The 25,285-nt window shown below is 37.3% G+C and overlaps 1 protein-coding gene across 2 annotated transcripts in view; it reads right to left on the bottom strand.

Annotated features, from left to right (window-relative positions):
- Positions 1-25,285, bottom strand: part of GMDS (GDP-mannose 4,6-dehydratase) — a 348,578-nt gene that overhangs the window by 214,952 nt on the left and 108,341 nt on the right. For both annotated transcript variants that reach the window (XM_042466035.1, XM_042466034.1), the window contains one exon: positions 22,279-22,406. In XM_042466035.1, the coding sequence (XP_042321969.1) occupies positions 22,279-22,406 (128 nt within the window). The remainder of the gene's footprint in view (positions 1-22,278; positions 22,407-25,285) is intronic.

Raw genomic sequence — 25,285 nt, 5'->3', positions numbered from 1 at the left:
GTCTCAAGACTGTTCACCAACTTTGCCAGTGCTTTTGGCAACTCACCAGGGACCAGCAGCCAATACTACAGTGACTTAGACCGTCACTTTGAGTATCACCAGTTACAGTCACCCCTCTGTTTTTGCAGGCTTGGAGTCTGCGTCCCTCACCCATTCGTGGGCGGCAAGCAGAGGGGGACAAAATGGGGCACCCACCGCCATTCATGCCAATGGTTCTTGAATATTGGTGAATTTCCGTTTTTGCAGAGGGGATTATACTAGCAATTAATGCAAGTGGCCAACTCACATGAGAAATAAAACATCAGAGAAGATTACGGCCAGTTTCTCCCTTAAAAGAAGCAAATTCAGTCCATATAGCTGGACTACACTCTTATCCACTCATAACAAGATTCACCTGATTAAAGCTGGAAGAAATAACCCTTTTTCTTACTTAAGAGACCTCATGAAATTTGTCTTCGTTGTTTATTTTTTATTTTGCCATTTTCAACCTTAATCATTTTCAACCTTAATAATTGCAAAATAGATTATTCCTGCCTGGTGCCCTTGTGAATTATAGCTTGTTGTCTTGACCAGGAAGCATGGTGTCTGTGAAGGGAGGGCCTCCAACAGAGGAAAAGGGAAAACAGAAAAGTAGAATGGGGTAGAGGATGTATTATAAAGAAGCAGACATTACAGACCACCCAGGAGAAAAGAAAAATATTAAAAAGAAAAATGTTTTGAACATGTACAGTGGCTAATTGTTCAATTCTAACCTTTAATACATTTTTTCTTCTACGCATGTAGTGTTTAATTTACTTTCTGCTTGCAAAAAAATTCTCAAATTACACTAAATATTTTTAAAATTTAAACACAGCTATGCATTAGGATTGTAGCAATTAAGATATCTGGCTTAAAATAGTATAGTCAAATACAGGTAACTGAAAATTCTGCAAATTCTAGCATATGCCAAATGTTGTAACAGGCAAATTGTAAATATACTGTGATATGAAACATAAACCCTGCAATGTTTCATACTTGCACTGCAGATAAAAATTGTTGCTAACATGGAGAAAACAGTATAATCTCTCGACCAATATTATACCACCCAATGAGCTTTAGTATATATGATTCTTTGCTATTATTAATTTATTTTATCTGTTACTTTCTCCCAGCATGGGACCCAAAGTAGCTTACAGAAGGCTAAAATGAGATAAGCTAAGAACCTGATAATAAAAAGTTAGAACACAGTTAAACAAATCATCACATTAGAACAACTCTAGTATAAGTATTAAAGAGCATAAACATAAAAGGCTGCTATATAACTTCGCAGAAATGAAGAAACTGATAAATTTGATTAAAGAAATATTTTATTTGTTTATTTATTTACTTCATTTCTATGTGGGCTTTCTTCCATAAAGAGACCCAAGGAGCTTCACAGATAAAATTGTTTAAAACTACAATAAAATGTTAAAAACAAAATAATCTAGTTAAAAACAGTATACAATTATATAAAGCATACAAAAATTAAAAATCTTAACTAGAGCATACACCTCATATAAAAGTCTCCCTGATACAATTATATATTTAAAATATGCCTGAATAAAAATAAGTTTGCCTGCTAGTGAAAGGAAAGCAGGGAACTGGCCAGCCTAGCCTCCCATGAAAGGGAAGAAGCTTCTGGGTGGCTTCTCTCTTGTATCTTCATCAAGTGAGTCTGTGATGGTGGCGGGGCCGAGAAAGCCTTTCCCTGTAGATCTTAGGACCCTTGCAGGTTTGTATAGGGAGATACAGTCTTTGAGGGCTTTATGGATCATGGCCAGCATTTTGAATTGTGCTCACAAACAAACTGGTAGCTGTTTCAACAAGGGAGTTATCTGCTCCCTATAACTAGTTATGGTCAATGGGGATTGTACAATGTTGCTTTTCTTTGGCCCAGAGAGGGGAAGTTGGATCCTCCCTCATGGTGGCTGTAAACACTAGAATCAAAGGGAAGGACTTTGGATGAGGAGGATGCAAAGTCTAGCAAAGTGCGGAAGGTATGGTGTTCTTTTTTTTTAACTACTTTGCAGGGTTTAATGCTTTTTTCTTTCTTGACTTCAGTGGCCCTCTCTTTACTGTTTTTAGCCTTAGCAGTTCTGTGGCTCTCTTTTGATGAACTGGTCTCAGAGTTCAAGATAGCCCTTGCAATCATTTGCGAGTTTACAGGTTTCTAATAAGAGTGTAATGACCTTGTTGCAGTCCGTCAAGAAGATTTTTATTCGTTTGATATCTTCTGTCAAGAGGGCCAGCCACTCAATAACTGATAAATCATCTTCATCCATCATGAGAAACTAGATATGGAATACAGATGAACTTGGGCCATTGTTTTTTGTTGAGATAAAGGTAAAGATTTTTTGTTTTAATTGGATTAGTACAAGCAACAATATATATATATATATTTATTTACTTCATTTCTATGTGGGCTTTCTTCCAGAAAGGGACCCAAGGAGCCTCACAGATAAAATTGTTTAAAACTACAATAAAATTTTAAAAACAAAATCAGTTAATTAAAAACAGTATACAATTATATAAAACATACAAAAATTTAAACTCTTAACTAGAGCATACACCTCATATACAGACTATATATATAGTCAAAGCAAGGATGCTTGAATCCATGGATAAAGATTCTATAGTTAGGTGCTGCTTTTGTCTGGCCAGGAGAAAGTGGGAGGAGGAAGAGAAGGAGAGAAGTTGGATCCTCTGCAAGCAGCAGTGGCTGCTAACATCAAACTGAAAGTGAAAGCACATTGGAAATGTGGAGGAGGCTATGTGTTGCAAGGATGCAAAGTTACAGGTGGTGCTCTTGGTGGGAGAGGACTCTTTATCATTCATTTTTGGGGGAAGAGCTAACATATTTGTGGTTTTTCTACTTTTATGGAGTCCTCTGCCCCTAACCCCAACAAATGTGGAGGGGTGACTTTAATTGTAATAATAATTTAGTAAGTTGGAAGTCATATGCAATTCTTTTTTCTTGTTTGTTGTTGTATTGTTATTATGTATAGTATACATGTGTGAAAATACAGTAATTTTTTCCATATACAGGGGGCCCTTGGCATCTGCTGAGGTTTGGTTCCAGGACCTCTGTGGATACCAAAATCCATTGATATTCAAATCACATTAAATACAATGGCACAGTAATATGGTGTGCCTTATTTAAAATGGCAAAATGAAGCTTTGCCTTTGGAATGCACACACACACACACACACACTCACACACACAATGTTTTAAAGCTGTAGAGGTTGAATCTATGGACAAAAAAATCTGTGGATATGGAGGGCCAATTGTATGTTGTTTTATATTATTAGAAGTTGTGTTTTAACAAAAAAAACTTTTTAAAAGGCTGCTATAACAGCAGATATCTCTAAAGCCCAAAGCAGGATATAGGCATAGTGGGTATTGTTTCCTCCCAGTTTCACAACTTCACTTATTGGCAGGTATTGTTACAACATGGACATAGGGCATTCATGGCAGCTACCTTTTTTTCCCTTCAAAAATAGATTCTTTTTTTGTTTTGTTTTTTATTTATATACCGCTATTCCAAAGATCATAGAGGTGAACAGAAAGTAAGCTAATTAGAAAGTAAGCTAATTTGCCCCTAACAGTCTGGGTACTCATTTTAGCTCCCTCCTCGGAAGGATGCAAGCCTGAGTTGAGCTTGGGCCCTTTTGCTGGTCTTGAACTCGCAACCTTGTGGTTTTGAGTGAATGGCTGCAGTACAGGCATTTACCCACTGCGCCACATGGTAAGATGCATATTACTGAAATTGGCAGAATGAGACAACTGAAAAGACAAATAAAAATCCCACTTCAGCTGTGGAGTCTACAAAGATTTAGAGCAGAGCCTCTCAACCAGAATTCTCTAGAACCCTAGGGTTCCACAAGTGGTCACCAGGGGTTCTGCCATGATTTTTAAAGCCTTTTTTGAGCTGCAGATATAACACTTTTTTATACATGGGATATTAATATGCCTGCCTGCCACCATGTCATGGAGCTGCAGCCACCGCTACACATCACCTTACCTGTCGCTGCTATCGCATGCCCTGTGAAGGCCCCTGCCGCAGCCCATAAGGGCAGGAATAGGGCACCTAGCTTCATCCACGTAGTCAGGTGCCTCCTTCTAACATCACAAGCTGTGACTGAGGCATCCACAGGGGATGCAATGGTGGTGGCATGTATGGCCTGCTAGATGCCATAACAGATTTTCTAGGAAATGCTGCCGCAAACAGCCAGTTTTAAAAGACTGTGAAAAGGGCATTTGGGGCTGGGGTGGGACTGAAACCACTGGAATGCCATCTGGTTTGGCCAAACCCAGCCCAAGGCTGCTGCCTGGAGTGTCTGCACAGGACGACACCAGGCCAGGGGAAACACAGGCCCTTTGACCCATGCACACATCCCCCCCCCAAGATGCGAAAATTATTTAGCAATGATGTAGACCCAAGTAATCTGACATGGACTTGAGGCAGATGTACGTCATTTTAACGACCTGACAAATGAAGCACTGAATTGACTTGACTTGAGACTTGTACATTTTTAGCTACTGGCATGCTGGACTTGGAGGAGGAGAAGTCATCTAAAGCATTTCTAAGTAGCAGGCAAAGCTCACATTCAGAGCACAGTCAGTGTTTCTCTGAGTGGAACACAGCAAACAAGTATGGTAACATCCTCTAAAGCTTTTTCTTAATAGGCAAGATTCTCCCCCAAGCTCTCTCACAGGCCAACCTCTACTTTAAATTTCGCATTTGCTCACATATCCCATCTGCTTCTTGCTCAACGCATATGAAATAGAGTAATTGTTGCAATCTTTTGTGAGCTTACACCAGTCCCCTCTGTGTGACTGATCTACTTTAACAACCTGGTATGCTGGCTCATTTGAACAAACGCTCTACTCCCAAACTTGAAGATATTTTACACAATGCCTAATAACTTTTATATTTTTAAAACTTGTTTGAAGATATTAGAATAAATATTTTTCATTGCTTTACAGAGCTTAGCTTGCCCTTAATATTGAAACACATGTAATCATTGTTTTAATAATTATTGTAATTTCATCTTTATAAACATTATTTCAAGGGCAGTGACATTTCTAATAATAATAATAATAATAATAATAATAACAACAACAATACACCTTAGAATGCCTGATCTAGAGTAGCAACAAACGTTTAAAATATGAGTATTCCAAATGCTGAATTAAAGTGTTTTTTTAACTAACTGAGCACAAGAAATTGTAGCATATGCTTTTGCAGACTTGGTCTGCTTCCTCAGATGCATGGAGACCATATGTATCTGAGGAAGTAGACCATGTCTACGAAAACTTATGGCACAATGTCTTTCATACAGTTTCAAAGCACTTTCAAAAGGTGCTACAAAATCTCTCCACATATATTCCAGACTAAAATGCCTTCTAAAGTGTTCTTGTTTAAAGACCTTGTGCAAACTGGATTCAATATAGTTCAAGACTAACCCTTTGAAATGGCTCTTTATTGCTGTCTGGAAGCCTTCAGGTAAAATTCCAATAAGACCTTCAAGTAACAAATAAAGATTGAATTCATCTTAGGAATCACAAAGATCGTGCACATCACCATCCAGGGAACCTCATAATGCCACTCTTATTCTTCTTAAGTATTCTGGAATCACTTCATTGGTACCAAACACAAAAATACAGCGCGCCCATGGCATATGCAGGCACACTATACGTGGCTTACACGGAAGCTGTGCGACAACAAAAGTAAAGGCGCACAATCCATGGCGCACATGCTGCCCCAATCCGCGAGCACACGCCCCATTGTTTGCAATGGGCCATGAGCATACATGGATTTTCCCTTACATGGGGGGATACGTTAGTATGAAAACAATAAGGATAGATTCCTATGCAACAGACAGAGAAGAGCAGTTAAACACGTCTGAGCAAACTTTTTATTCAAAACTAACAATATGCAACCAGATCTGGTAAGCCTTGCATGAGTAAACAAAAATATTTTAGTTTTTTGTGTGTTTTTCAGGCTATGTGGCCATGTTCTAGAACAGTTTCTTCCTGACGTTTCGCCAGCATCTGTGGCTGGCATCTTCAGAGAATGCTTGCCAGGAAAAAAGTGGGTATATATATATACTTGTGAGCCTGGGAATGCAGGAGCGATTTGCATGTGTATTGTTCTGTGCTAATGGCAGACCTCAGGCTGCGAGGCTAATGCAAAAGAGGATTAGTGTCCTCTTTTGTGTTCTGCATACCCCAATACTTTGAAAACACAATGTGCATAAAGTCACATCCAGGGCTTTAGTATATCCTGAGGTCCTCTCCACTACCTGTACAATTTTGGGTAAAGTCAAAATACTCCACTGGGTGGTGAAGATCTGTTTTATACAAGCAGAGATGTGGCCATCACACAATTAATCCATTTTTTTATGGATTATTCACAAAATAGGGCTGGATTGCAGCAAATCCTTCCCAAGCGAGATAGAAGGCGATGCAATGAGCTGCTATGGCACAGTCTGCAGTTTCTATCAGCACAAACATATCATAACAGATTAACAAAAATATTGCTTGAATGTTTCATTATAATATATTTAAAAAGCATTTAATGTAAAAGATGCATCATTTTATTCCAATATGTTAGCATTTATCAATAAGTTGATTATGATTGTATACCTGCAATGCCGTCTCCTGGATGCCAGTGCCAAGAAACCCAGCCTAGTTTGAGTGCTGGACTAAGATTCAGGAGACGAGGGTTAAAATAACTGCTCAAGACAAGAAAAGCCACTGGGTGACCTTGGGCAAGGTATACTCTCTCAGCCTTAGAAGACAGCAGTGGCAAACTTTGTCTGAATAAATCTTGCCAAGAAAGCCTTTGCATAGGGTCCTTGCCAATCGGAAGTGACTTGAAAGCACATAATAACAGTAACAAAGCCTCCTGACAGCTAACCCCCCTTTTCTACACAGACGTTTGAGACCACCTGTATTGACAATGTATAACAGCAGTGTGAGAAGGGAACAACAATAACATCATTCATGTCATGCTATAAAAGCTAGCCATCATCAACTCTGAAGTCAAATAAAACCTCTCCCTTCATTCATATACTTGATCACACTAAAAAAAGTTATCAACACAGGGGAGCATTTGGGATGCCATATTTCAGCACCGCTTCACAGACCATCTATGGCAAATATTGCTGCCATGAAGAGGTTATATAACACTATTATATTTCTGTAGTAAGGACCTTTAGACTATTTCTTGTTAATTTATATTATTTTTATTAGAAAACTAGAAGCCCTGAATAGAACTGAATTTTGTCTCAAAAATTACAATAGACAACCTCAGAATTTCTCCTGCAATTGACATATCAGATTTTAAGTGCAGCAAATTATTAAAATAATGAATTATTTTTTCAATTAGATTTGCATTTTTTATTCTTTCATAACCCCCTTCCCCCAATACAAAAGCCTATATTTTCTGAGTACAATTATATACAGAGGTTTTTTTTTTTATTTGTTTGCTTGTTTTTCATAAGGATTTAAGTCTGATCTTAATGTTTTGGGAATATTTATTCATAATCCAAAAATAACATTTTTTGGATGCTTGTGCTGAAAAGCAATACGTAAATAAATATGCCTTAACAGGCAAATCTGTCAGTCCCAGAAATATTTAGCTGAATTATTTTAATCTCAATGAAGTGTAGGAATTTAATACAAAACAGGCATCAAGCAGACACTGCTGAGGCAAGAGTAAAGGGTGCCATAGAATTGCAGAAGTTTATTCTTTATGTCAGCTTTCTCCTCCCCCTTGATTAATGTAGCTCTTAACAATTACGTTTGCTTCTGTTGCTGTTTCTGTTTCAGTTTTACTTACACACACACACACACACACACACACACACTCTCTCTCTCACCCCAGAAAGATGCAACGTAGAGCTTGTCTTGTTTTCCCACTAGATGTAGAAATCTAAGAACATACTTTTTTCATTTTTCTCTCACTTTTCCTCCCTCCGAGTCTTATCCTCCTCCATATACTTGGGTGGGCAGATTCACGGGATGCATTGGTTTTTAGTATGGCCACCACCAAGCTTTTTGCTACTCTCCCGAAGCACATCTGGGCTTTATATCAGCCCTTTAATTAATCCTCAGTGAAAGCCAAGCTATGACATTTTGACTGGGCAGGCTCCAGTTTTGGACAGGTCTTGATTTATTGCGACTGAGTCTCAACCAACTTTGATTTATTTCAGCTTTGGGGAGAAGGGCAAGCATGGAACAGAAAAAGCACTGTTAGCTGTAGAGCACATGAGGCAAAAAAGGACCTCCAAAATGTCTGTGGCACAAATACTAAGAGTTCAGACAACTGCAATAAACAACAATGTGCAATAATCCTCCCCCCACAATAAACCAATGAGCAGGAATCAGTGAAAGAGCCCAAGACAATGGTATTAAAACAATGCTGCATGCATTTAGCAAAGTTCAAGCTATTTGCCAGAAGTGCCAACAAAGGAAATCCATGTCTTATCTCTAAGAAAACAATAAATCCCTAGTCGCTCATTTGGGTTAATTGTGGCTATCATCTGTATTCAGCAAAATTCAGAAAGGGAGAATTGATGCTTTTCCCAATGAGGTGCTTTTGTTACAGAGGATGTTCTATTGTCTGCCAATCTAAGCTAGATGGATGTCCTCCTATATCAGCTCTTCCTTCATCCCAATCAAAGTCTCTTTTGATGATTAAGCAAATATACAATGTGCCAAGTCTTCTGTGTATAAAGAACAGGGCAAGAAAAGATGAAGTACTCACCTAAAAAAAGTCACCATCATATCAGATATTACACTTTCAAACCAATCCATTCACAAGATTTGTTTTTTCTTTAGGACAACTACAATGTATTATATATAGCTAACTATTTATTGTGTTTTATTAAGTATGAAACCTTTTCAAGGTGGTCCATAGAATAAGCTCTAAAACAGTAATAAATACAGAAATGACAAATAAAAGCTGACATTAAGAACACAAGAAATATCCCAACCAGAAAGCAGTAAAAACCACAATAAAATAGGAGCTAACAACCCAAATGAAACTGAAGAATAAGATAAACAAATGAGCCTTCACAGCTCTTCTAAAGTGTCAGAATGTGATGGATTCCAAAAGATAATGCATTTTGGAGACATAGGGCCACCACAGAAAGGACCTTCTCCTCCATAGTCCCTAGCCTATCTACTCCCAAACAAGGTAGCGCATTGATTGAATAGTCTGGCAGAATGGTGAGTGAGGTAAGCCAGACACAAACTAAGGCTTTAGAGATCAAAAGTTTTAAACTGAGTTTGGAAATGCATAGGCAACAAATAAAAGTGATGTATCAGCCTCACCCAGTAAAAGGGGTTGGGGGGCAGAATATCTGAACGATTGCCACCTCCCATTTGAGGTTACCTGAAATTTGAGTTACTCATAAAAGGCCTTGTTGCATGTTTCAAGACCTCATGAGTCATGTGTAGATATGAGTGTGTATGTACTTGTAGCAGAGCTTTCTCTGTGGCTGCATTTCAACTATGGACCTATTTTTGTTTGTTGTTGTTGCGTGCCTCCAAGTTGTTTCTGACTTACGATGAACCTAAGGTCACCCTATTACAGGGTTTTCTGAGGCTGTGTGTATGTGTCTTCCCCAAGGTCACCCAGTGGGTTTCCATGACCAAACAGGGATCTGAACCCTGGTCTCTAGACCATTTAACCACTCGTGGCGCAGTGGTTAAATGCCTGTACTGCAGCCATTCACTCAAAACCACAAGGTTGCGAGTTCAAGACCAGAAAAAGGGCCCAAGCTCGACTCAGGCTTGCATCCGTCCGAGGAGGTCGCTAAAATGAGTACCCAGACTGTTGGGGCAAATTAGCTTACTTGCTAATTAGCTTACTTGCTGTTCACCGCTATGATCTTTGGAATAGCGGTATATAAATAAAACAAATTATTATTATTATTATTAATTAATTAGAGTTATAGTCCAACATTCAAACCACTATGATATGCTGGCTCCATAGAACTACTTAGATTCATAGAATCATGGAACTGGGAGAGACCACAAGGGCCATCCAGTCGAACCCCCTACCATGCAGGAACACAGTATCAAAGCAACACTGACAGATGGCCATCCAGTCTGTTAAAAAGCCTCCAAAGAAGGAGACTCACCACAGCCTATGCCCCCGAGGAGCCCTGGTGGCGCAGTGGTTAAATGCCTGTACTGCAGCCATGCACTCAAAACCATAAGGCTGTGAGTTCAATCCCAGCCAAGGGGGCTCAAGCTCGACTCAGGCTTGCATCCTTCTGAGATCGCTAAAATGAGTACCTAGCTTGTTGGGGGCAATTAGCTTATACTTTGTAAACTGCATAGAGAGTGCTAAGTGCACTGATAAGCGGTATAGAAATGTACTTGCTTGCTATTGCTATGCCATAACAACTCAGTTAATTATCTTAAGTATTATAAGCCTTTGCTGTTTTTGCTGCTACAGCAGAGGTGAGAATCATGTGACCTTCCTTCTTGTTGGGCTGCAAATTTCAGCAGCCCTAGCCAACATAGCTGATGATGAGGAATGCTAGCAGTTACAGTCCAACAATATCTGGACAGCAACATGGTTCCCATTCCTGTCCTAGAGGCCAATATAGTTATCTCTCTCAATGTGTGTAGTGTGCACATGGAGAACAAAGATGTGTTGATGCCACAAATGCATTAAGCCTTTAAAAAAAAACCTGTTAGTATGTCCTCTACAATAACATGTGAGATGGACAACTGCAATAGCTAGTTGTTTAGAATCCAGGAAAACTAAAAAAGAAACTAACTGCACTGTTTTGAGAAACCCTTCAACTTCAAATCTAAGAAATAACTTGAAGGCAGCACTAGATGGCACTCATGTAAACATACACAATTTTATTATTTTGCACTGTGTAAAAGACCAATATGAAAGGCCTACTAGAGATCAGTATTAAGATGCTGTTTAACACTATCAGAAGGCAGATGGAAATTACAAAGGAAGACTAGAAAGAGAAACAGCTGAATTTGTGAATATTCATATATTCCAATTCATTAGAAGAGGTACAAAGAAAGATAATGACTTCATGGTACACTACATACATTAATACAAGTCCTCACTACTGCATATATAACAAAATGAATGTTTGAGAGAGAGTTTTAAACCCAGTGAAACTGATTTTTGGTGAGCAGATTCACTGCTTTCACACATCAACACTAACTGACCACTATAATTATTGAAAGATCTGTATCACCTGGCCCAGTCCTTTGAAAATTTAGGGCAAGGGACATGATTTGCATCTTTCTGGATCTTAATAGATTCTGTTCCATTAACAACACTGCACAAATATGGTTTATATTGGAAGCCCTGTATTGCATCTGAAGAAGTGGGTTTACATCCACAAAATATCATGCTAAAACAAAAACCAGTTAATCTTAAAGGTGCTGCCACATTTCTATTTGTCTCCTTTTCCTTTATTCTTTTTTACACCTCAATATGTAATTCCAACATAAATACAGAAGATGTTAATTTAATACTAGAATGTCACAATCATTAGCAACAGTTAGTAAAAGATCTATAAAATATGGTTTTAACTACTGTGTATCAGTTTTTGTCTCTACAGCATTTAAACCCCAGAAAATAAATTAATTTGATATGTGATGTGGTGCTGGAGAAGAGCTCTGAGGATTCCAAGAAGACAAAGAAATGGACCCTAGAGTAGATCCAGCCAGAAATCTCCATGGAAGTCAAGATGACAAAACTAAGGCTGTCATACTTCAGACACATCGTGTGAAGGCATAACTCATTGGGGGGAAAAAAACAATGCTAGGAAAAATGGAGGGAAGTAGGAAGAGAGAAAGGCTGCATGATAGATGAACTCTGTTAAGGTCACAGGTATGAATTTGCAGGAACTGAGCACAGCACTGGAGGATAGGGAATCTTGGAGATGTCTCATTCACAAGGTTGCTATGGGTCAAGATCAACTTGAAGGAGGTTAACAAACAGCAGCATAAGGGGACAGGAAGCTGCCTTATACTTATCTCAGTACTGACTATCCAATATCTCTTGGCCTTTTCTATAAAAAAAACACAAGCAAACAAAAAAACAAAGATGTCTTACATGTAAAGTACATATTCTACCCCTGAACTGTGGCCTACCCCTGATCATGATCATTACAGAGGGTTACTTCCAATGTCACACGGGCAGACTTCCCTTCTTGTGCCATAGCCCTTCTCCCCTTCCTTCTGATCTTTCAGAGCAGATTATTTTTGGTGGTGGTAGGGAAAAGAGTTACACAGGATGCTGCAGGCAAGAGGGGGGATTTTATCTGCCAGCAGCACTCATTCCACTGGAAAAGACCACCAGTGCATATATTCCATAGTTCTTTTCTGGTCCACAAGCATATATAGTTTAAATAGTTTTCACTTTTTTAAAAAAAGCTGAAGCTACAAGTTATTAAATTGTATAGATGAAAAACCAAAGCCATCTGTAATTGGCTTTAATTTTGTCATGTTTTACAACCTATTGATTTAACTGCATAAAAGGTTAATCATTTAAAAGATGGGTAGGTTAATTATACATAACAATATAGAATTTTTCCTGCCTCCTTTGCCAAGGTAAACTGATTGTCTTAGGGTATCATACATGTTGAATTTTGTGTATAATCATTGCTGCTCCATTCCAAAAAGCAACGTACGTTGGGTTGGGTTGGTTTTGGTAATCCAAAGCAGCTCAGTATGTTTAGTTCTATCAGTAATGTGTTAACATGCAACTGTTTCCCATCTGCCCTCAAACATCACATATAAACAAAACAGTAGTTTTGTACACAGTACAGTGGTGCATTAAGCAAAAACATTTTCTCAAAACATTGGAAAGCTTGCAGAGTTTTGATTTCCTGAGATTCTAGCACTGTTGGAATGCATCCTGGTGTAATCCTGTGACAAAATGGCCCCAAGGCAGGTGTGTGTTTTAAATCCACCATCTGGATCTATAGAGCAAGTTTAGATAATCTATACTCACACAGTGTGGTTGCCAATGGAACTTTTTAAAATTAGCAGATTTAAAAGAACAATAAATTATATGATAACAATCTGCTCCCACTCTTTTTCTTTTTATTAAAAATCTACTCTCACTGGGACAAAAGAAATAGGAACAAAAAATAATTTTTGTATCCTTTGCCTTGAATCTTGAAATGATGCTACTTTTTTTTTTAACTTAAGAGGGGAGGGTAGTATGTATACACCACATACTCCTCACTTCATAATTTTTGGGAAATTAACTTGCTATAGAAACATACTTATGCTTTAACAAAAAAAACAGAACTATGGAACATTCTCCTGTTCTTTGAAATGCCTATTTTTAGTTACGAAGAACAATCTCCTTAATATCGACTGTATATGGGCGTGGAAGGAGAAAGGAAGTTTTGGAGGATAGGATTAAACTTAATAACTGCAGCAAGAATGATTGTGGCAAAAAACTGGAAATCTCCAGATACGCATGGAGAATTGGGAATACAAAATATTGTAAATGAAAGAATTAGATAGGCCAACAGCATTATAAACAATAAAGAGTTAGTGAAATGGGGAAAAGAATGGTCAGTATTGACATATAAAGCCAAAAATGGTTAAGATTTATAACATAAAAAATATCAACTGTATATGCTGTCTTCACGTTTAATTCTTTAGTTATCAAAAGTAAAAGGTGGGCCTTCGTATTAAGATGTGAAAGTTGCAAGGCTTGTGCTTTACTCTTTAGCGGTTCCTGAGCCTTGTGGCCCAACATGGATAAAGTGATATATGCCATTGTTCTTTGCTATTATTGTGGTTAGGAAAAAATGTACATTTCTCAAATATGTAATTCAACACAAAATTTAGAATTTTTGCAAAACACTACAAGATATGACTAGTGTTCCAACGCAAATGAAAGAACAAGATGGGACAATTAGTACACGTCCACACTATACTACCCATTGTCTGGAAGATACATTTTTGCCCCAGGTTGAAAAATGTATTTATCAAAGAAGATATAACAACTGAATAAAAGATAAAAGTATCAACATCAGTTTAAAAACTAAGACTGAAAAGTTTCTGGGATTTTTTTTCATCCAGTTTCATATATCTGAAAGAAATCATAATTATTTTCATAAAGTAAACCTGCTTGATTTTTCTGAATCAGTGGAACGTGCCATTTTGAGAGATGTTTTTGTGACACAGCGGCGATGGACAACACTCCTCCAGGTAGAATTCAGACACATAGCTGTGTTAGTCTGGAATATCAGTATGAAAAGGGGTCTTGGAACACCTTTTAGACTAAATGAGCAACTTACACCACTGAGTATTCCTTACCTAAGAAAACTCAAGATGTTCATGGGGTTGCAATAAGTTGATAGATAACTTGAAGGCACACATTTATTTACTGGTACATGATTTACTGTATATACTCGTGTACAAGTTGACCTCATGTATAAGTTGAGGAAGGTTTCGGGGTCAAAATCCTGCATTTTGATATGAACTGTGGGTAAGTCGAGGGTAAAACTTTGGGGGCTATAAGGAAGGATGAAAAGGGGGAAATACCACTTCCATCTATCCTTCTCCTTCTCCTTCTCTGGACCTCTCCCAACCAATTCCCAGTTGCTGGAGGAGAGACTTTAACATCAGATCGAGAAAGGAAGCAAATGGATTTAAATGGAGAAGTGTTTCCATAGGAAGCAATGTTTTGCAAAAGGGACTGGAGAGATAGTTTTAATTGGAGAGGTTTTTTTTATTGGAAGCCAGCCAGGTCTTGAAAAACAGACTAGAGAAAGAAGAAAGTGGATTTAAATTGAGAGGTTTTTCCATTGGAAGCCAGGGCATTTAAAACAGACCAGAGAAAGAAGCAAGTGGATTTAAATGGGGAGTGTTATATAAGTCTACTCAAAATATTAGGGTCAATTTTGGGGCATAAATTTCTCAACTTACAGTCGAGTATATACGGTAAGAAGGATTTAGCTAGATTTTAAGTGTTTGAATTGACATTAGTATGTTGTGCCTGTCACTGTGCCATACAGTGTGTACCTGTAATATTTGTTCTAGGTTTGATACTGTAACTGAAAATCTCATCTTTTTTACTGTTTATTGCTTGTTTTTATGTGCCTAGATAAAACTAATACCATGTTACTTAAAACTTTTTACTTGAGAACCAGGAGTACAAAACAATTTTATTACAGTGTCAAAGGGTCAGAAAGATATGTGCAATTCAACATAATCGTCCAAAAATTCTGGAGAACACAAATATTTGAAGAATTTGTGGAAATGTTCCTACAGTGCTTCTGTCTCTAAATAGAAGCGCAACCGTAGCAAAGAGGTGGTCAGAGAGAAGTAATGGGAATGTGTAAACTGTACAGTGGTACCCTGGGATACGAAATACCCACGTTACGAAATTTCCGGGATACGAAAAAATCCCATAGGAAATAACTGTTCCGGGTTACGAAGGTTTTTCGGGTTACGAAAAATTTTTTGGTGCTTTTCGGCGCTATTTCACACGAAATCGCGGCTTTTCCCCATTAGCGCCTATGGGTTTTCGGCTTGCGAAGGCTTTTCGGGTTACGAAAGCGGCAGCGGAACGAATTAATTTCGTAACCCGAGGTACCACTGTACTAAGCTTCGTATATTGGCAGTAAGATTTGTTTGTAATTCATAATTTGTGTATGATATTTATCTACTATTTATGCTGTTGGATGAGAGGATAGAGAAAAACATAGCCTTTTAGGAATACTAAATACAAACTTGTAGTAATACTGCTTGACAGTAATAAAATTTCTGCACATACTTATCCCAGTAACCAGAACTGCCAGTCCCCTGAGATAAGTTGAAAACCTGCCAAAGAAGACCAGTTGGAAAGTTCACTTGCTCTATCTTTGGATCATTAACATTATTTGTTAGGTCAAGCCACATCCCAAAACACCTATAGCTGAAAATTCAAGTATTTGTTCTAAAACTGGAAGTGGCATATTAAATATACCCTGTAGATTTGTGGAATGTTCCCTGACACTGAAGAATAATCACAGTTGCTTCACGTACAATTGTGAAAAATAGCTAGTTTACTGAATGAACTCCATAATAATGTACAAAACACTAACAGTGTAACTGAAGAGTTCCACACACTACGAGTTCCTACCAAAAAATGTAGTAAATATTTACAGAACTCAGTGAATCTGTAGAACAGGTAAACAATTGAGCCACAGAGGATATTTATACATGACTAATTCTACAATAATATGGGTGAAAGCAATGAAGTGTGGAAGGATGATATCCAATGCTTGGCCAAATACTGTATTCAGATGCCTATTTGGATGTGAAGATTTATGCCTAGTGGTCCTAAATCCATCATCTGATACAACCAAAAGGTCTGCTTCAACGTGTGGTTCTCTCATTAGCTTTATCAGATCTCTGGATTCTAGGAGAACATTGTGCACAGAGTTTCACTGATTATATATAAATCAAAGAAAACATGAAAGGGAAGATCGCTTTGTGAGCCAAAGTCAACCAAACAGCACAACTTGTCATACTGGATAAGTTGGGTTTTTATGTTAAACAGAAATGCAAACTCTGAATTAGTTTTAAATTACCTATTAATTCACAGCTTCATTTTAGCTGAAAATAAAAATAGAAATAAAACGGTTGCTGAACGACAGTCTTAAAAATGGTACCATGTTGAACCAGAAAATTCTTTTTGAGATAGTATAACTAACAAACAATTTGCCAGGACACATGTATTTCCTAAACACTTTAAATATATTTCATGTTGTTAGTTTAAAAAACTGTTCGTTTGCAAAATAGGACTGTAATTTTTAATTTGGATAATTTTATACTTGAAAGAAATCTTTAGCTTTAACTATTTCTACCACATTCTAAGACCACCAGTGTTATAAGACCACTTAGAAAACCATGGGAATATCTTGATAATAATACACATACAGTTATTGAAGGACAGGAAATGAAACCAGATGGTTTTACTGAGGAAAGCGATTTTATTTTTGCTTTATAACTCCCTGCATCACCCCACAAATAGCCCAATAATTTCAAAAATGCAAAGATACTGAAAAAGATCTGCATAAACAGAGATATGCTTGGTTTTGTTTTAAATTCCATTATTCACATTTGGGAGAGCTGCTGCAGAAAGGCAACATAGTACAGTAGCTATGAAACACATGAGTATAATTTCCTTGAAGGAAAGGAGACTATTAGCAACACTTACTTGTAGACACAACTGTAGTGCTTTGTAAATGAATGCCATATGATTTGTATTAGACAGAGCTCCTACATATTATCATTAAAACCACTTTCTTGCCTCAATTATGTGCTTTCAAATACAGAACCCATTCATGTTTAAAGTAAGTATAGCCTACATTCTTCTTCTTTTCCTCTCTTATTGCCAATCATTCACACATACTCTGCATACAAGATTGGCCCCATCGAGCAATGCATAATTTTTCTTTATGTTCTGATGAAAAAAAGTGAACCTCTGCCCTGCAACTCTTTTTCATTCCTTCACATGAAAGAACTGTCCCTTCTTCCCAGGTGGCACAGAGCCAAAAGTCACATATGTAGCTATAATTATGTGAATATGAAGCATGAATGATAAAGTGGCATCTCAAGAGGGAGAGGGGATGAATTTCATATTAGAGGTCTTGGCTCTTAGAATGTTGCTGGTCTACATGGAGAACCTTACCTGATCCCAGCCTTTCCTATATGGTTCTCCCTTCTGTATTGATTCTCAACTTTCCTACCTGCTTTTCCACCTGTCACTTCTATGCATTTATGCCTTAATTTACATTCTCTAAATGACATTTTGCCAATGGCTGTGAAGTTCTAAAGAACGCAGGCTTCCAGTCTTGCAGTTATCTGTTTTGTATGAATGACCTGGCGCTGACTGGATAATGCCTTTGAAGGTTTAGTACCAGAGAACTTTGAGCATGTAAGATTTAGTTCCACTGCACAATCCCAATCACAATGTACACATGAGTAATACCAGCTTCTCTAACATAAAATGATAGAGCAAATTAATGGAGGAGATTAGGAAGACCAGGTGTAAATTAACAGATCTTAATTCCTTTGATGTTATAAGGAAACAAATAAAACTAAACTTTGAATTTAAATAATAAAAAAAATAATTTTAAAAAACCTTTCCTAATGCCAGTTGCATAGTAGGGCCTTTACTGCCTCTTCTTCCCCACAGTAGATCCTATGGTTAGTGAAAGTCACTCCTGAGGGTCATAGAGTCTAATGACGTAAAGAATACTCACAAATGTCATCATCCTCAACGACAACAACAACAACAAAAGACATGACTTCCTTGTGAAAATATGTGGAGAAAAAACAGGGAATGTATACTGGATCCAAGTCTGATCAAAATGTTTAGTTGTGAAAAGTCTACAGAATAAAACTACTGATTAATACCTGTAATCAAAGAATTATGCCACTTTACATAGTTTGTTGTTGTCGGTAGTGTTATTTGTCATCAACTTATGGTGACCCTATGAATGATAGGCCTCTTGTCCAGAACAGAGGATACACATTGTGAGCCGCTTTGATTGTCTTGTCACAGAAAAATGGGATACAAATAAAAGTTTTATTTTATTTATTTTTATTTTTTATTTTATATCATTGCAATCAGATGTTGAAGCATTCCCATTTCTTTTGGAGCAAATGATTATTCCTCATGATCTACACAGTCACAGGCTTTGCTGTTATCTATAAAGGACAGGATAGTTTTATTCTGAAGTTCTTTGACACATTCAGCCACACAACGTATTATCCCCAGTGTCTCTTCCTTTCCTAAACCCAGCTTGAACATCTGGCATATATGGCAAAAGCCTTTCTTGTAAAATATTGACCAACAAATTCCTTGCATAGGTGATCATTGCAGGAAAATCGACTGCATAATTTGTGGTCTGATGTTTACTGCACCTCTGAGATCCCCTTTCTTGGGGATTAGAATGTATATTGAACTTTTCCACTTTGTTCTTCAATACTGTTGGGAGATTTTTGTTAGAATTTGAATAGGTAATGTCCCTAAAGGTTGAATCTACTGTGATTTATTTCTTCCAAGTGCTTTGATAGCCTTTTCCATTTCACTTTCTAAAATTGTTGGTTTAACTTCAAATGGTATTTAATTTAATTTAATTTTGCCATGATGACTAAGTCGAATTAAATTAAATTTTTTAAAAATGTAAATTCCTTGATATTTAAATACAATGGGAACAAATCCTAAGAGTTTAGCAGAACAACACTTTAATTTGTGAATAATTTTATTAAAACATTTAGAAATAATCTTCTCTTCAGATTTATCTGTTCATGATTCTGGTATTATTGGTATTTAGCTGCTGAGAAATAAAACACTGGTTATGGGTTGATAAGTACTTTCTCACTGCTCCAAGTTAAATATTTGTGGGAATCTATATTATTTTGAAATAGGGTTCTCTTGGGAGCATGCAAGGATATTTGTAACATGTCTTGGAATTTTTTTTACATTGTATAGGAAATGAATCATTGACTGTTAAGTGCTTACTGTTGTACTAGAATTAGAACATATCTACCAGATGGTTTATTGTACTGTAGCAAATAAAAAGGAATAAATTATCTTCAGAGAACAAAACAAAACACAGAAGATTCATATATCAACACTGTTGATATACTACTTATTCCCCCATATCCAACCTCAGTGGTATTGACTGCTCTCCAAAACTTAATCTAAATAGACTTAGATACAGCCATGACATATACAACTGCTGGCATCCTGTTTAATAATAGCAACGATTTGGGTTTTTAATCATTTCTATGATTAAATTATATCCAAAAAAACACATTTGCCAATAAAAAAATAAAAAGCTCAGTCATTTGCATTTGAGTTTTTGAAGCTCTTGTTTACTAGGCCTGGGAGGGCCACTTTTGAGCAATGGGAGACTCATTCCTTCCTTGAAAAATGGCTGAAATCCATGTTATTTTGACTAGACATCAGCAAAAGTAAATGAGGACATCTCCTTCTTCTCCTCTTCAGTCATCTAAATGTTTTTTCTCTTCCTGCTTCTCCCTTCTCCCTCAATCATTCTTACATACATAATATGCTTCAAATATCCTGTCATTTCTGTCTCATAGTTTCTCCTCATCTTTTCCCACATATCCACACATAAAGCTATGTACTCATCTGCCCATCCCTATTTTCTTTCCACCCATCTCATTCCATTTAGCTTTATTTCTATTTTTGGTGTATGCAAGGAGATTTCTAGCAGAAGAGAAAAAGGAGACAAAGTGCCACATGCTGTGTGCTGGTCCAAAAACATGTATTTCTTAAAAAGCCCAACACATTTCAACCTTGTCACTAAATGGCCTTCTTCGGGGGCTATTATAAAATAAATGAAAGTACAGTTATCATAGCTGGGACAACGCAAGAAGATTCCTAGCCAGAATAGGGCAGCAAGAGAGAAATCCTTTAGCATCTCTTTCATGATGCATGAGAAAGAAGAGGCTTCCCCTCTGATTAAGATCATCCCAGCAAGAAGGAAAACTGGGAGGGAAGCAACAGAATTCAGCAACACAAAGGAATTCAACAGGAGTGCTTGGGTATCTGTGGATCTGAAATAAAGGTGTCTCAGACTGGCATACGGCTCACAGTTTTCTGACATAGGTCATAATACATCATTATCTAAGTATCAAAGGTGGCTTTCTACCCAAAGCAATTTGTTTGAATAGAATTTCAAATATATGCAACACATTCAAATATATGTAACACAAACGCACACAACATATGACCATAGAATTTTTTCCTTAGATATATGCCTTCATTATATAGCAGTGTTTTCTTGTTATTATTTGGTTCTATGACTATGCATATGGACATATGACTTCCCTCCTAAAAGTCATATGTCCATATGCATACAAAGCTGTGAATCTATCTGTGTTCATATGCTTACATAAATGCTGCATATGGGGTAGTTATTAACTCCAGCCAAAATGTGTGGAGCTCTACTATGTACCAAAAAAATTAAACAGAAAGCGTACTGAAAGCTCATCTATTCTGTTTCAAGGATTACAAGAAGGTTAAAAATGCTCACAGAATTATCAGTATTTTATGCACTCTACAGTAACTATACTGCAACACTAAATATTGCTGTTTAGCTTACTAGTCCATTAACATTTGGAACCACTGTTAATTTCCATTTTAAAGTTATTGTATTTTATAGTTGCATTTCATATATTCAGGATCTCCAGGAATTAACATGTGGCCTATTAAATCGAAGAGTTAATCTCTAGAGAGATATTCAAGATGACCTCTAGCATAGTTAAGAACTATTGCAGAACAATATTGGGACAGCCCCAAAATATATGAAAGATCTGGAATGCTACTTACATCACTAACATGTGTTCTTAGCAGAGACCCCAGCTGAATACATGCAATCTGTTGGCCAGAACATGGAAACTAACTGGTATTGCTAAATAAAAGTGCAACTAATATTCATGCAAGAAGTGAGACCAGGTAGCATTGAGACACAGATACAGCATCTTAGGTTGAAAAGGATGTAAATTATACATTAAAGGAAAGATTGAACTCTGAAGAACATAGTTAGGCGCAATGGAAAATGTGGGACTTTATTTCATGAATCCCACTCTTGGAGCAGTCACACCAGTAATTATAAAATGGAAACATACACTTTCCAGGCAGCCATCACTGCACCTCACTCAATCGCATGACCAGAGCCGCTGTTTCCATTGCACTCTCTTTCTGACCTCTGTTTTTAGCTTGAAGCAACATTAAAAACTAGTAATTCTACAATGACATTCAAATGAGAACTAAAATACCCTTCCACAGCTAACACGGGCATTATTTTCTCTTAGCACTATAAGTAGACATCAAAATGTAGTAAGATCTTGAAAAGTTTTAGTGCATTTGAATTATCTGATCTCAATACTCTACATAAAAGGACATAAAACATTATTGGTGGCAGAGGCTGGGAGGGAAATTATCTAGTTTTCACTCCTTTTCCAAAATAATATAGAAAGAAATTTAAACCTCAGGATCTCTCCACCACCCCCCAACAAACTTTTTAATCCTCATGTTATACATGAGATTGCCTCCTATGTGACTTCTCTAGACAACTGGAGGAAATCCTAGGGTTTGTTGGTTTTTTTTTTTTTGGAGGGGGGGGGGTAGTCCTGCAGGTCATAATTTTTCTCTGAAGATAATGCAAGATAGCCACTGTTTTACAGCAATCATTTCATCAACAGCATACCTCAACATAGTCCTTGGCATGGCCCCAGTCTCTCTTGGCATCCAGATTGCCCAAACTGAAACATTCCAGTTGCCCAAGGTGGATCTTAGCAACAGAACGGCTAATTTTCCGAGTAACAAAGTTAGCTCCTAAAAGAAAGAGAAAGATAGCATATAGGGATTAGAAGCTGTCTGGTAACTGTCTCCTAGCTGATCTTAAGAAATAGAGTTTACGATAATTTCTTTCAGATTTCCCTCCTTGCATCCATCACCTACATTCTGTCATCATTTATCACATTTGCAAGCTAAGAAGTGCCAACATACATGACACATTAGCTATATTTTCTCATCAAATATCTTCCTTTGAAATTCTAAGCATCCCTAATCTGAAGCCTCAATGTTCAGTTCAGTTCAGGCACAAAGCCAAGAAAAATAAATTCAAGTGTAAGTTTCTGAAAACAAAATAGAAAAACAAGATGACAACCCAGACATTAAAGAACAAACTTGAGCCTTTCAGCACGGAAGGAATATAAAATATACATTTGCAAAGAAAAACATTTAGCCACAAACCCAAGATAATTTTTCTCTATAATTTATTATCTGAATGGTCACCTGTGAAGTAAGGAACGTGCAAAAACTCTAGGGCTCCTAACAATACATGAATAAGGCACTCTTTGCCATTCATTCAGTGATAACCAGTGGCTCTGGGGTAAAAATAAATTTCTGTATCCAGATCAATCCAGGTTCAGGCCAGATTCTGGAAATCAAAATGCCTTGAGCTATAGCTACAGTATCCTCAGCCCTTCAAAGTGCCTTTTTCTGCTTCAGCATACCTTCCAACAGTCCCCATTAAATCTCTTTTACATATTTTTTCAACTGCTTTTAAAATGCCAGTTTGTCTCACCTCTTCCCACTTTGCTCATTTCTCATCAGCTTTCTTCAGTTGCTGCAAACTAAGTTCAAAGCGCAAAGTACTTTGCACTCAGCAGTGGGGGAGGAGGGGAGGGGGAGGAATCTTGCCCTTCCCAATAGGCTCAGGCAAAAACGAACTGTTGCAGCCTCTCCTAGTTTGTGTGTTTTTATTATAATTTTTTTGCCATACTGAGTACACTCTGATGTTGCTTGGCCACATGTGTCCCAGTTTTCATTTGTGAAATGTTGGAGAGTATGCTTCAGTTGATAAACCAGCTGCAATGCTCTCTGGACAGAGACAGCAGCCAGCATTGTGCATATTTTGATTGTCTCCTGCTTAGTTTACTGTACTGTACTGTTGTGTTGTGTGTTTTTTTAAAAGAGCTAAACTCACTTAGTTCAAACCTATTTTTTATTTGTCATAGCTGGTTTTAACATCTAAAAAAAGTGCAGACTTTTTAGTACCTGATGAGCTTTTGCAGACTCTGCAGTTACACGCGTTGTACTGCTTTTATTGTTTGATGTCTACTGAGTGTTATACAGATTTTTGAGTGCTTTTTGTTCTTTATATGCTGTTTTTAATTTTTCTCTGGTGTCATTTGTAATAGAGTTGCACAAATATATCATTAAACAACTGAGAACAAAAAGATGGATTAAAGATTTGATTTGGTCTATATATATGCTGATAGCCATGTGAATGTAAGAATATTTGTGTTTCAAGATATGAACCAAAAACAGTTGCAAAGAAATGGGAATATATTTCCTATTCACGTCCTTCTGTACTGGCACTTATGTATTAAGAGGATGTTGCTTCTAAGATTTAAGATGTGCTGCACAGTCTAGCCTTTTCACATTAGTCTGCAATGTCACTCTTAGGTCAACAAGGACTACCGTTTTTTGTGTGCCAATAAAAGTGCTTCCTATACATTTTAACAACCAATCTGAGATTGTATTCATGAAAAATATTTGGAAAATATTGAAAGAGATTACTGTCTTCTCCTGATCTTCAAACACATAAATTGAAATAAAACAAAGCTTTATCAACAGGCACTTGGTGAAGATATGATTAAAGTACCCTTCTCACATGAAAACTTCATGTAATTAAAGAGAAGCATCAGGGGTGTATTACTGATCCAGCCTTGCGCTAAACATTAAGGCAATTAGCATGGAAATCAATAGAGGCCTCAAACAGAGCGGCCAAAAGGTCCGCCATCAAGCCGCATTGGGGATGCAGTGTTTAGATGCACACCCCGAATGTGGCTGGAACTTGCCCCGATGCTGCTCCAGGGCAAAAGAACAAGGCCAAAATGGAGTGGACAAAACCCGCTTCTTTTGCTGGCCTGACTTAAAACCATGGTGGTAGTCTGGATTGGGGCCAGATGTGTGCAGTTGTTGCATCTCTGGTGCAAATAACGCCAGAGTGGCCATGACCCACTTTATCAGGCCCATCTGTTTGAGACCAGGGAGAAAGCCAATGCATGCCAACCATCGCAGGGTTTTATCCTTGTAAATAACTTTGCAAATTACAACATGGGCCAGTAACATATCCCCACTTCCTCTTAGTCATATGAAGTATATTTCATGGGATTTAATGCATCCACATAATTAGAATGCAAAATTCTGCCTTCTTGTAGACATGGTCAAACAGACAGGAATGCAGTGTGAGAATGTTTTTTAAAAAAATTATCCACTTTGCATTTCTGTAATTCTTTGTATTTTGCACACAGAAGGCCTATAGGGCAACTGTACTGAATTACGCTCGTGGAATATGTTTAGAATACTCCACAGTTAACAGATTTCTCATGTAGTAGAACAAAAGTTATAAAAAATTATAGTTATAAAAAACTCAAAAGTTATAAAAACACAATTATTGAACTCTTAATGGTTTGAGCATTGGACCATGACTCTGGAGATCAGGGTTCAATTCTCCACTTGGCCATGGAAACCCATTAGATGAATCACACACTCCTAGCCTGAGAAAAACCCATGATAGGAACGCTTAAGGGTCACTGTAGGTTGGAAATGACTTGAAAGTATACAACAACCACAACATAAATAAATTATTATTATTATTATTATTATTATTATTATTATTATTATTATTATTATTATTATTA

This window comes from Sceloporus undulatus, chromosome 4, assembly GCF_019175285.1.
Source record: "Sceloporus undulatus isolate JIND9_A2432 ecotype Alabama chromosome 4, SceUnd_v1.1, whole genome shotgun sequence".
Taxonomy (NCBI): domain Eukaryota; kingdom Metazoa; phylum Chordata; class Lepidosauria; order Squamata; family Phrynosomatidae; genus Sceloporus; species Sceloporus undulatus.
This window is presented reverse-complemented; position numbering and strand designations above follow the sequence as displayed.